Source organism: Melampsora larici-populina (genome assembly GCF_000204055.1).
Source record: "Melampsora larici-populina 98AG31 unplaced genomic scaffold MELLAscaffold_53, whole genome shotgun sequence".
NCBI lineage: Eukaryota > Fungi > Basidiomycota > Pucciniomycetes > Pucciniales > Melampsoraceae > Melampsora > Melampsora laricis-populina.
The window spans coordinates 287,478-300,787 of record NW_006768817.1 but is presented as its reverse complement, the minus strand read 5'-3'; the positions used below and the strand labels follow the sequence as shown (position 1 = coordinate 300,787).

General features: G+C 38.3%; 4 protein-coding genes across 4 annotated transcripts; 3 read left to right on the top strand and 1 right to left on the bottom strand.

The window, feature by feature from the left end:
• Window positions 1-3,843: 3,843 nt before the first annotated feature.
• MELLADRAFT_79114 (uncharacterized protein) lies at window positions 3,844-5,627 on the top strand (the record flags this gene model as incomplete). The annotated part of the gene is made up of 3 exons (XM_007415770.1): window positions 3,844-3,923; window positions 4,103-5,380; window positions 5,451-5,627. The coding sequence occupies 2 exons, from the start codon at window positions 4,373-4,375 to the stop codon at window positions 5,625-5,627; spliced, it is 1,185 nt and encodes a 394-aa protein (XP_007415832.1).
• A 1,573-nt stretch (window positions 5,628-7,200) lies between these two features.
• MELLADRAFT_26220 (uncharacterized protein) lies at window positions 7,201-8,824 on the bottom strand (the record flags this gene model as incomplete). The annotated part of the gene is made up of 6 exons (XM_007415681.1): window positions 7,201-7,337; window positions 7,410-7,520; window positions 7,650-7,777; window positions 7,858-8,056; window positions 8,462-8,662; window positions 8,758-8,824. Coding segments are annotated over 6 exons (843 nt in total), but the record flags the coding sequence as incomplete, so codon positions are not given.
• A 958-nt stretch (window positions 8,825-9,782) lies between these two features.
• Window positions 9,783-10,241, top strand: MELLADRAFT_39408 (uncharacterized protein; the record flags this gene model as incomplete). The annotated part of the gene is made up of 1 exon (XM_007415771.1): window positions 9,783-10,241. A coding segment is annotated over one exon (459 nt), but the record flags the coding sequence as incomplete, so codon positions are not given.
• A 280-nt stretch (window positions 10,242-10,521) lies between these two features.
• On the top strand, window positions 10,522-13,074 carry MELLADRAFT_117914 (uncharacterized protein; the record flags this gene model as incomplete). The annotated part of the gene is made up of 4 exons (XM_007415772.1): window positions 10,522-10,782; window positions 10,853-11,249; window positions 11,318-11,829; window positions 12,027-13,074. 4 exons carry the CDS (start codon window positions 10,542-10,544, stop codon window positions 12,596-12,598), a joined length of 1,722 nt encoding a protein of 573 aa, XP_007415834.1.
• Between the last annotated feature and the right edge of the window lie 236 nt (window positions 13,075-13,310).

Sequence of the window (13,310 nt, the reverse complement as noted above, 5' to 3'; positions counted from 1 at the left end):
AGAAGGAAATGGATCGAGAAATCCCAATAGTGGAAAGGTTGTTGATTGAGATCTACGTGATCACAACAATCGTGAGAAAATTGGTTTCATAAGGGTCGGCTGCCCGGGTCGAGCAGCCAACCCGGGGCGCCCGCGGGGCTTTTGTGAATCTCATCAGGTTAGGTTTACGTGTCCCAGGGCGCGGACTGTAAGCTTCCTGGATACCCTCCGGCATAGTCGGCCGGGCAGGGCCGAGTCCGGGTCACAGCCCTAAATTACATGTACATCCAGCCTAGAAAAAATATGTAACATGTCACAAAACATATACAAACATTCATTACATATACATGTACATTAAAAATCACATGTAATAGGTAATAAAACATCATTTGCACCTCATAACTTGGTGTCAAGAGTTAAGATGCTTATACTTCTGACCTCATAAGAGTAATGCGGCCAAAGAAGTGGTGTGAAGACTCTTAAAACGCACCTGTATTGTTGATTCAAAAATAATTGGGTATGGTGTGGTAACATGCTGTATGGCCCCTTACAAGTGGGACATAAGGCTTGAACACTTGCAACAAGACCAACATGGTGGATTGGTTTTTACCTCTTGTAAACAAGAGATGCACATGTAGAGAATCACTATGAACAACTTTGCCTGCAGAGTAAAGTGAGGTTTGCTTGTGAGGGAAGCGTAAAAATGCAAAAAACTACTCAAGGACACTTCATCCTTGTAGTGCTCATGCCCAAAATCCACAATTAGTCCTAAGCCCCTCTATGAGGGCGCAGCCGCGGCTGCGTAGAGAGAGCTTTATTAAGCTAAAAAACACCTCCAAACTTTGAGATTTTTGACCAAATACTGCTGTACAATGATCACTAACTTTGAGCTACCAAATCCCCAAGTTTGTTGAGGTATTGAAAACAGTTGAAGGTTGATTTATGAACTTGTAAATTTTCAAAATATGTGTCTGATTTTTGAAAAGGGGGAAATGGAGCAAAGGGTCCTTCTGGCGCCTAATTATCAAAGGATAAGTTACAGAAGCTGACTGATTACCTATCTGAAAAATGATCCTGAGGGTAACGTGAATCTAGAGAAATAGTCAAAAAATGCGTGTGCACAAGTCTCAACAGTTTTTGTTCAAACTTTGCAAGACTAAAAGATTGTTCCAGATGCCTTGAGGGTTTGAGAGTCCTCTTATTCTTTTGAGAGTTTTGAGTCAGTCAGTGTTTTTTGGTGATGTAACAAGGAAAGCCTTAATTGGTTAAACTTAAAATTCTGAAATCCTGCAAGTAATGTCAGAGTATGAGGCTCTTCCAAGCGCTACACACTTCCAAAGGACAAATATCACGAGACATACCATAAGGCTCAAAGCAAAGAAACTGGAGCGTATTCCTTACCCCTGACATCGTCGTTCAGTGCTTCTGATGGCGTGTTTCAATCGTGTTGAATTTCCAATCTTCACAAGTAAGTAAAACAATATGAGCCCACTGACTCGGTTAAGCTAATGAAGTGATTTAAACTTCAGCTGACTTCAGAAGAAAAAATGTCATCACATCAGCCTGAGAAGTCAAGGTGTTGAATTGAAGCGAGATGCATGAGAAAGACGTTTGTCAATCGAGATGTGATGCTTCCTAAGGTTTTAATATAGCCGAGCTGCCCTTTGAACAATTAGAATCTGTACTGTGTGCTGAAGTGAGAGAGACCTGTTTTGAAGGTGTTGGAGTGAGGGTGAAGTGGAGGAAGTGGATGGAAGGTTCTCTCGGAGCATTCTACGTTTGTAAATTGTCACACTTGAATGCGTGGACACCTGTGGACACTCCCAACCCGTGAATGAAATCTACTTGAGGAACTGGCTCATCTTGGTTCACCAGATCAACATGAGGTGAGAGTGAACGACTTTTTAAACTCAACAAGAAATCAGAAGATGATAATGCCCTTATGGCCATGTTGTATGTATCATGTTTTTGTTGATCAAGTACCACTCCTTGTCTTGGCTCTATGAATAATCCACCTTGCAACTCTTCATAATAGCTGAAAACAGAACTCACGATGTCAAGACTGGATGTGGACGAATTTTAGTTCGAATTACCCCTTGCTGAAGGGTCATCAGTCTCACTATAAGATCGAAGTATTGCCCTTACATGCCCTTCCACCTGTACTTTTTTTTCTTGAAGAATACAACAAGTTCATTGGTCTCACTTCACCCGGTCTATCCCGCTTTCGGTGATCGCATCCAGTGGTCTGAATTGATTATCATCTTGTTTTTCTCCTTGCAGAGATTTCGGAGTTTGTTTGTTCAATTTGTTTACCGGAGTTGTTTGGTCAAAACAAGAGTCTCAATGGGTTATTAAACCTTTTTCTCTTACATAGCTGTCTGAGTTTGATGAGTTTGATGACCATAAAACCAAGATAGCTGTCCACCATCTGCTTGTTATTTCCCTCATCATAATTTCTCTTTTTTCCATTTTCTCTCCTTCTTTACCAGCTTTGGAAACACATACATAAATTGTGAAGAACATTTTTAAAGTCATCAGGTCAATTCATTAAAGCTTACATAATTTAGACATCAAGGTCACCAATATACACAACTGCTCTCGCTTTCTTTCGCTTCATCTCAGCTCATACTCTCCTTTTTAAAACGTTCGAAGTTGCCCACCATCGTCATTATAAGTATCAGAACAAGTCAAGTCACACACTAACTAACATTCACCCGTTCGGTTATCATTCTAGGGTATGTATTATCATTTTTTTTCTTAGATGAGAACCAAGTGTAGACGTTGGTGATAAATGACTTCGATGAGAGGTAAGAACCAAGAGGACGGTAAACAGCTGACTTGACTTAATCTACATTCAATCTAACCTTCATCACTCAACCTCATCATCAGTCACACACTTTCATTTCTCGAGATCTTCTTCACCATCACATTCCTTCATTAACACAAACGATAGCTCAACTCAACCCCCAACCGATCACTCTTCTCAGCTGATCCATTTCAACAAACAATTGACAACATATAAATATCAACGCGTTTCACAAACCATTCGTCATTTCCTTTCAAAAAGACCTCAAGCCTTCGATTTACTCAAGTTGGGCTCGGCTCTTCTATCTGCACTCCATTGGCTCCTATTCATTTTAATCATCATACACTGTTGACATTAATACCATTGCAATTGGTTTGTATATCTCAATTCATCCTCTTGTCTCATCATCTTCATCCATTCCAATCTCAAGTCCACATCAGCACTTGCTTCACTTGGCTCTCATCAAAACCATCGACATCCGAATATACTTTTCCACAGGCTCACGATAACGTAAATACTCCACAAACTTATATATATATCCCCACTGCTTTTTGTTGGTATTTTGTTGTACTTCAGCTGCAACTCAAACGGCAAACAGGGAAGAAATTCAAACAAGATCTAAGCATTGGTCATTCCTTCTACGCGCGTGTGTGTGTGTTGCAGAGTTTGATTTCTCAGCCCCAAGCCCCACTGGCTCGACCCGGATGTGTGTTTTTTGCTGAAAAGAAACAAAAAAGCTCATTGCTTTGGTTTGCATGTTTTACTCAACCTCAGTGTTTCTCCCTCAGCTCTTCATCATTTTTCCCATCATTCACACACGCCTTCCGTGTCATCCTACTTAATTATTAGGCTACTGTACGCTAGGTGCTCTACAAGAACATTACTATTATTACAATTCATATAATATCATACACTCACTTTCTTATACAGAGAGTGAACAGTGTAATAATAAAATACAAAGTAAATAATCATAACACCTAATCAAATCCTACTTCATCCTCATCTCATCTCATCCTCTTCAGGCTTTCTCTCTTCCTTTTTATCCATTTGGCTTCTTCTTTTCATTCTCCTACATCTCATTCTCCCTCTGTTCCTTCACTCGATGCAGGACACCTTTGAGAGCGCTCTATAGACTCACGTCAGTCTTTTTTGATAGTCACTATTTCGTCACTTTCCGTCGCGATGCACATACCTTCTTTCAATGACCGCATTGATCTGTCCTGTCCGATCATCAATTTACCCGCCCTCTTTTCATTTTCTCGCTACACTTGTGAAGTTCGAAAGCTGACTGACATTCTGATGCATCTCTATTCATAGGTCGATTGATCTTTCATTTTCTTTTTGAAGTCATCTTTTGAAACTTGATTGTTTCTTACTTGCTTGACCATACCCTCTTCTCGTCGATTCAGTTCTGACCTGCTTAGACTTTAAAGAAGAGTACGAACGTTTACGTATCTCAGCCATCAACCACGCGTTTTTTTCTTTAGAAAATCACAAATTCTGCTTCCGGGCCTCAGATTAAAAGGAAGATTGCGATCTCAACCAAGGCCTTCCTTAGTAGATTTTGTATAACTTGTAATTATCAGCATGATTACTAAAAGAGAGAAGATGGGCTCACGAGCCAGGTCAGACTCCCACCTCTTCACTTCGACATTACCAACTAATCTTTCAGCTACTGCTCGACGACATCCCAAGCGATACTGTGACCTCCGGCCCGCCTCTCAACTCTTACTTCACTCACTTGTCATCAAGGACGCTCCATCTGAACCTTCGATCGTCACCAAATCAAAACGAACTACAGCTAGCTTTCAAGTCTTCTGCGACAGCCCTACTTCCGATTCCCAACCCAATCCAGCCAAACAGCGTTCAACTCAGCTTAAGGAAGCTACCCCAACTGTCTACCTACCTTTGCAACCCAAAGCAGAGGCACCAAACGCGATGCTAGGCGATAAGGAAAACGCGGTTCCAGAGTTTGACCAAATCTTACTTCCACTCAAGCGTCCATTTGCTAGACCGAAGCTTAATTCCATCTTGACCGAGAAGAAACCAGTCCTCAAGTCAACAATTGGCAAGGACCGCTGGGGTGGTAAGACACCGTTTGCGCCTTGCTCGCCAATAGTACCGTCTCGTATGATCCACCAACACTCATTACCCAAGAACCGCCGTACCCAGCCTTCAACACGCGGCTCTCTTCTTGACACTACCCTCTTTTGTCCTACTGCTACATCCTCCGCATCCTCCTCATCATCGTCATCACCTATCACACTGGATGATCTCAGACCCGAACCCATCCAAGAAGTCATATCTTTGGTGTCTCAATTAGAAGTTGATCTAACAAAACAGGATGACGATGAACACGAGATGCTAGATCCACTACCCGTTGATACTGTCTGCCCAGGAGCCCCAAAGGCATTGTCAACAATAACTTTACCCGATTTTGATTATGGAAACGACGATGACGTCAAATCACCAGTCTCTCATCAACATCAAATGAGTCCTCTTGCCGAGGTGACTGAAGCGTATACCGGTCTACAAGGTGGATGGAGTCCACCTGTAGAAACTTGGAGTCCAATCCTAACTGATCTTGATGATTCGGTATGTCATGTTGTGCCAAGTTTCACGTTTGTGACATCATTCTGATTACTTTCACTTCACCTTTCCACAGTTTCCTCCGCTATTTTTTCAATCATCAGAAGCACCCGTGAAGAAAGAAGATGTCCAAGTTCCTGAGTCTATCATCATTTCTCCAAGACTGAAAAGACGGCGTGAAGTTTTATTGGGAATCGATACTACTAAGATTAATCCAAGTAGTACCATGAGGAAAACTTCAATGAGGATCTAAGTGATACCTCACACCCGAACAAGAAGAAACACTCAATCAATTGAACTTCATCTCTTCATCATCATCTTCCTTGTCATATCCATCTAGCTTTTTGAATTTCTAGTTTTTGGTCCTTTGCTCATCTTTCTCACTATCATTATTTTGCTTGTCACTTGATTTTTTTTGGATATGTTTTGATGTTCGCGTGTTTTATGGTTTGGGGGAGGATCAAAAACCTTCAATTACGGGATCGAAATTTTTGATTCAATAAACCTCAATCACCACTTTTTCTTTCCTTTGCTTTTGGCCTCTTCTTAAAACCATTTCTCTTTTTGTTTCGAAGATGCTTACCAATCACATCTTGATATTTATTTACTCTTCTTCTTTTTTATTCTTGGATTTGAAACCTGACAGAAATGATTTTTTGGCGGGGGGGGAAATGTGGTTTCCTTGATGTTTTTATTACTTGTGGGATTAGTGTGTGTTTTGATGAGGATGAGGTTTTTAGTAGGCATTAACTTCATTGTAACAAACAAAAAAAAATGAGACAGAAAAGAAGGGAGTCAGAAGATAGATCAAAATAGAATATAATTCCCTCTCTTGATTCTTTTTTTCTTTTTGGATAGTTTTCCATCTTTTTTTGTTTTGTTTCTTACTTTTATAACAAAAAATCCCAAAGAGAATAAATCAATAAAGAAGACGGCTTTCTTTTTTCTTCGCTACAGTTTTTTTTCTTCTTCTTGGTTTCACATTTTTATGATTCTTTTTTTTACTTTCGTAATGTCAATGAACTTTTTTTTTTGTGATATATTATTTGAAAGATTGAAAAAAAAAGTAGGAAGAGTAACTTTTTTTGATTAATATATAACAAGATATTCTTGGATCGATTGCAAGCTGGATAAATGAGATAAGGAGTGTAATCTTTTGTTTGAAAGAGATTTGAGATACAGTTATGTAGGCAGTTATTATAAATTGATCGTAGATTTCATCCATGAGTGGGGTGTGTTTCATCCTCAAACAAAGAATTGAGCAATATGTAGAAGAAACTATCAAACAACAGGGGAAAATTCAAAGTGACAAGGGCATGAGTGATCCACAGTGACTCAAACTCGGGATACTTACACAATCTGTTTCTGACTACTCACACTCATCTCTTCTTCGTAACTTGTACCACAACTAAAAAACAAGACACAAATTGTATGGACATTGATAGTTTTCATGTTGGCAAGTGATACTGATACAATCAAACACTGCTGAACTCATGTAATCATCATTTTTACATTTGAACCCAGTTTGAGAGGAGCATAGGTTTAAAGCTAGCATCCACATACATGCATGGCAAGATCAGTCATGCCTTCTGGGGTCATTCAAACATGTCACTCATGATCACTTAATAGCAATAAACTGATCAAGTTTCAAAATGAGCATAAGATTTCAATAACCTAACTAATTTATGTACATTTTGTCGATGTTTAGCTGACATGACGACGACCTCAATCGATCGATCTTCTTCTTTTCTAATCCCATTCGAAACTTGACGTTCACCCAAGATCCTTAAATAATCATTCAAAAGTTTTAATCGAAGTTTAGTTTGTTGTTCTAATTGAGTTGATGAGGTTGATAAATCTGCTTTGTTGGCTACTACGATCATCACTCTACCACTTAAACCTGATTGATATTCTTCTAATTCTTTCATTAACATCTCCACATCTCTACACGGTTTATCAAGTTCTGATTCAGGTGATGAAATCACTGAATCCGTAGCTATAGGTATCTCTTTGGTTGGTTGAGTGGTTGGTAAACCAGCTAAGATGTCCACTACTACTACCAAGATCCTTGATCGCTCGATATGCCGAAGAAAGGCATGTCCGAGACCTACATTCATAGAAGCTTTGGGTAACAATCCTGGACAATCTGCGATCGTCAATCTAGCACATTCGTTCTTGGGCAAAGAGGTAGAAGAGCGAGTCCTTGCATTCAAAGATCGAGTAGCACTGTGTTGATCATGATGCTCTTGTACGACAGGTGAATCATGAATTGAACGGCTTTGATCTCCTGTATCCCAAGTGCCATCCGTATAAATAATCAGAGTACCGATCTGAGGATGAAGTGTAGTGAATTCGTAAGGAGCAATCTCTGACCTCGAGTTGGTCAAAGTGTGAATCAAAGTACTATCATGACGAGAAGAAGAAAAATAATAATAATCTCAGTATAGTCCGATCCACTCTTTGGAGCCAAAAGAGTATCATACCTTTTACCAGAGTTAGGAAACCCGACTAAACCCACATCAGCCAAAGTTTTAAGCTCTAATTCAAGTTTATAAACTTCTCCTTTTTTACCTTTGGTAGCAAACCTAGGTAAAACGGTTTGATTACCGATAAAATTCGAATTACCCATTCCTCCTTCACCTCCCTTGGCCAGCAAAAAAGTACCAGGAGAGTCTTGAACATCTTTGTAAGATGGATGAGAACTTTCAGTCTTGGTTTTTAAGGTTTGATGTTCTTCATAAAGTTTTGCACAATCTAGTTGGATGGGTAATGATTCATGACGTGCTCGATGGGTTTCCCATCTATCTTGTAGTAAACTTATTTCTAATTGTTTAAGAAGTTCATTGGTTTGATTTTGGTCTTCTGATTGTGGATCTACAGAAATTCAATCATCTCATCAGCCACAAAATCCATTCCATCATGACGAATGTTTTGAAATCCTAGAATAAGATGATCAAGAAATCAAAGACAAACAATGTACAAATAATTGAGCACGTCTAGCTTTAGTTACCAAAGGATCTTCATCCATCAAATCCCGAAGCTTTGGAGGATAAGGACCAAAGTTAAAGATCGAATTAGATTTAAAACCATCAACTTGATCCCTAATTTCTTTCACTACGGTTCCAATCGGTACATCTAAAATTAAATCTTCACCCGATTTTCCATTCATCCATTGACCTGCTCCATGACTACCGATTGGTGCATTTAAGATTTTGGGAATCCGATTTAATGAATGAACGTGCTCTGATGGTCTTAAATAAATCGATCCACCTTTTCCTCCATTTCCACCTATTACAACCAAAAAAAAATGATTTGATTAGTAAGTTCTGATGAATCATCACTGTTCGAAATTCGATTAGGAGAGAGTAACATTGAGGTCGTACCTGATGGTCCACCTCTTGCTACAAACTTTTCACGATGAAATGAAACTCCTCCATCACCTCCATCACCTAATCCAAAGAAATAGTCAAATGATTAATGAAAAAATCAAAAAAAAAAATCATCTTACGCAAAAGAAAATGGGGTTTGACAAGAACCTTACTATTTACCAGCACGAATTTCAATCTTTAATTTATCTACAAACGTTGGACCCTTAATTCACAAAACGAAATCCAAACGAAAAAGAAAGTTAGTCATAGGTTTAAAATGAATTATCAATAGATTCGAATCCAAAATACCTTTCTACCTCTTTCTTTGGCAACTTTTTGTCTTCTACGTAATTCGGTTTCCCATTCAAAACTAGTTTTCATAGAATTTAAATCCGGATTGATAATTAAAGTTGGTTTTCTTTTTTTCGAATGTAAGAGTGTACTTGAACATGTTGAAAAGAATGAACGATGGTGATGATGATAAGAAGAAGAAGTTGAAAGGATTGGATTGCTTAGCATTTTTTGGAAATGTTCATGTGTGGAATATTTTGTCAGTTGATCGAAAAAAGTTTGGGTACATGTATGCCATTTACAGTATACCTTTCACAGATCGGGACAGAGACGAATCCACCGATGGGTTGACTCGTGACTGGTGGTCTCAGCTTCAAATCCATTGAAATCCCATTCATCATGTCCAACTCCATCAGCAATTCTCAACCTCAACCTTTCAGTACACTTTCAGCTCTACTAACTTCTTCATTACGTGCTCGTTCAGCCGATGCGATCAGACCATTCGAAGATCAACTCGTAAGAACTCTTCAAAGAGAAACCAGAGGGTTATCAGAAAAACTTCAAACGGCTGCTGATTATTTTCGGAATGAAGAAGAATTACATGGAACTGGAGCTGTAGAGATGGATGATGGAGTGATGTGTGCACTTCGAATGTGTTGGTGTTTCAATCCTTATAAATTCCTTAAAGATCAGAGAATATCATGTGTTGATTGTGGTTTGTTTGTTTTTGTTTAGCTGCTGCAACAGCGCGTCATAATAAACGTGTTTTATTAGCTTATGCCATGCAACGTAGGAACGCAATCTTAGACGCATACTGGGCTTCATCAGGTTCAATACCCAACACGCTTTCAGCTTCTTCAACCAATATCACATCCACGACCATCTCATCCACATCAACGGTCTCAGACCCGATTTCAAAAGTCTTAACACCATCCGAATTAGATTACCTAAGATCACATTCGAATCTAGTGAATGATCTTTCAAGACCATACCAAGCTTATACGATCAATCTCTTGGGTAACCTTTCAAGAGGTCCTCCTAAAGATTTGTTTATTCAAGTTGAATGTATAAAAGAATTGGGTGAAGTCTCGATTGGGGATGGGGGTGGAATGATTCAGTTTGAGTTGGGGTCTAGGTATTTTGTGAAACGTGGTGAAGTTGAAAGGTTAATTGAAGGTGGTTGGTTGAAAGAAATTGAAAATTCTTGATCTTGTTGTTTTCGTTCTTCTTTCTATCTATAGTTTGGTATTTTAACTTTGTATTCTTTTTGGGTATTCTACTTTTTCATTTTATTTAATGATGCTCAAAATGTCTCGAATATGAATGGATGGGTCATTGCTCTGGTAGCCAACTGTTTTGCTGAGAGCATGTGAGTTAGATTATGGGTGATACATAGAAGTGTGATGTGTTAGTGTGTAATGTGGTTTTGAATTTGAATTTGAAATTGAAATTGAGGCTTCGATCTGAGAAGTCTTCACTAAACAGTCAAGTTGTTGTTTCTTTTGAGGATGCCAGTGAATCTAGCTCATTTGCTTAACAGTGCTCCTGCTTCACCACCTCGTTCTAATCCTCGTAGATCGATCGAAAACAATGGTCCATTACCATCTCGACTAAGAGAACTTTTGTCTCCTACTGCTATTCGTCAATCAATCGATCAAAATACTACAATCACTTCAGATCAACAATCAGATCAACAATCAAATCAACAATCAAATCAAGAACAAGATAACCATCCAAATCAATCTGAAGGTAAACCAAACTCATTCAAATCAATCAAATCTAAGAAACCAATCTAATCAATATCATTGAACCCAACTAGGATCCAATCAACAACATGAGCCAGTTCATCAAGAAACACCCCTCAATGCAATCCAACCTAATCTATTCACGTCCTCAGCATCACGTGAACCACTCTACCCACCCGAAAACCGTAAACCCATGCAAGCCGTTACATTCCAACTTCCTCCTCCTGTTTACAATGGTGTTTTTCAATCTGGAAAACAAATCAAAGATCCAATCTATCAAAAACCAATCGCTATGAGTTCTTTCTCTTACACCAAAGGTCGTCAGATGTTAAATGGACTCAGAAGGTTTGAAAGTCTTAGACCTTTTGTTGATGCACCTGATTGTATTGGATTCGATTTAAGAACGGGGATTGATGAGCGGATATATCGAGACGAATCGGTGGATGAAGGATTAGATGGGATGCTGCTCTGGTAAGCATTCGATGTTTCTTCCGATCATCTCTCAAAGTCTGATTGTATGAACCTCTTTTGGCTCTTAGTCTATCTCACCAGCTAGAGAGTTGTGAAAAGACAGCACGATTAGGTCTTTTACGAAGGATAGCCGAAACAGAGTTTATCACCTGGAGAGGAATGTTAACAAAGATCTGCAGTGCAGTTTATGAAGGATCATCTTCACATAACTCAGGTTGGGAAATGAATGCGATGATGGTGAATGGAACGATTTACATAGAAGAAAGTGTGACGCCTGAATCGATCGCAGCCAAACAAACCGAAAGTCAAAACATCATTCCAACATACTTTGGACATAGTTATGAAAGTTTGATGACCAGTGCTATAGGAGGATTTGATCAAGTTGACACTAATATCCAATGGTGTAGTGTCGTAAAAACTAATTTAAATCAAATTAAATTGATCTTGGGTGGCGAAGTGGATTGTATTAAACCAGAAGGATTTCATCAACTTCAAACTCATTTGGAAAACAAAACTGAAATCCAACCTGATGAGTTTATTGAAATTAAAACATCGGCTTTGATTACTAATGATCGGGAAAGTAGAACGTTTCAACGTTATAAGATGTTAAAGTTTTGGCTTCAGTCTTGTTGAGTCATCGTTTTTGGATCTTTTGACTCAAAATCCTTTGATCTCTTTGGAGTTGTCTTTTTTGGATTTGTGATTTCGTTTTGATTCATATCATTAAGCTGACTGACATCAGGGCCACTTGCCCTTCATTCGTTTCGCTTTTTCCAGTTTTACTAGGCACTCCTCTCATCAACATAGGATTCCGAGACAAATCAGGATTCATACGAAAATCCGAATCCTTAGTAACCAAAGAAATCCCAGCCTTGGTGAAATCAGAAGCCGATCCATCCTCACGTTGGTCAGCTTCGTTATGTTTAGATACAGGTGCAAAGATCTTAAAGTTTATAAAAGAAACGATTGATCCTAAACGACATGATCAATTAGCAAGACACGAATCTGAATTTAAAAAGTATTGTGCAATCGAAACTCAAAAGAAGATGAAGTTTGAAAAATTTGAATTTAATCATAACAGATGGAAACATTGGCCGGTTTTCAGAATAAAGTTTCATACACCTCCTAATTCAGGAGAGAAAGGAATGAAGATGAGAGGATCGATTGAGATTCAAGAATTAGATTATGAAACTCAAGTGATTGGAATCGTTCAGAAACTTAAACCTAAAGGATCTAGAGTTGGGTTCTTGAGTTTGGTTTGGTTTGAACATCTCGTTAAACAGGAAATGGCTATTATGAATAATGAAATCAAAAGAGAAAGAAAAGAAAAAGTTAATCAAACGTCATAATCAAATCTTATATTAGTACTCTTTAAGCGAAGCAAAATATCAAGTTTTAAAAATGGTTTTTGGAAGGAAATCTATGGTTTGCATTTGGGGTTTTGGTTGATGATGGAATGTGATGGAAAGATTTATGAAAACAAAAACAAAATTCGTGTGAACAAAACCTTTTATCTTTTGTTGTTGTTAACTTTACCATTTTCATTTGTAAATCAAAACCAAGAAAAAAAAACTTTCATTAGTATTATTATTTTATGATTACACAGTGTGTGTGTGGGTTTAAAGACTTAGAAGGGGTAAAAAGGATTGTATGGATGTATAAAGTTGTATGATCTTTATTATCATCACTGATATAAGGATTAAAGAAATGTGTAGGTATATATGTATATACATGATTTTTTAAGGTGAATATTTACAAATCGCAATGTGTAATCGAAGGTTTTACTTTTTGATCAATTTGAGGGATGGTGAAGTTTGATTGATCGTGTAATGTTGAGGAGAAGTGGAGTTTATCTTTGTAGATATAGATTTGGGTTTCTCTTTATTGAAGAAAATGGGTTTTCCTAATGTCTATCTATGTTTGGGGTTTGGGAAAGGCAAAGAAAAAAATTGCTTATTGGTTTTTGGTTGATGAGTCTTGTTGAATGGTGATCCAAAAGTGGTTTTTTTTCTATACTGTTCCAAAAGCCAATGCATGCCTTTTACAAAACCATTTGCTACT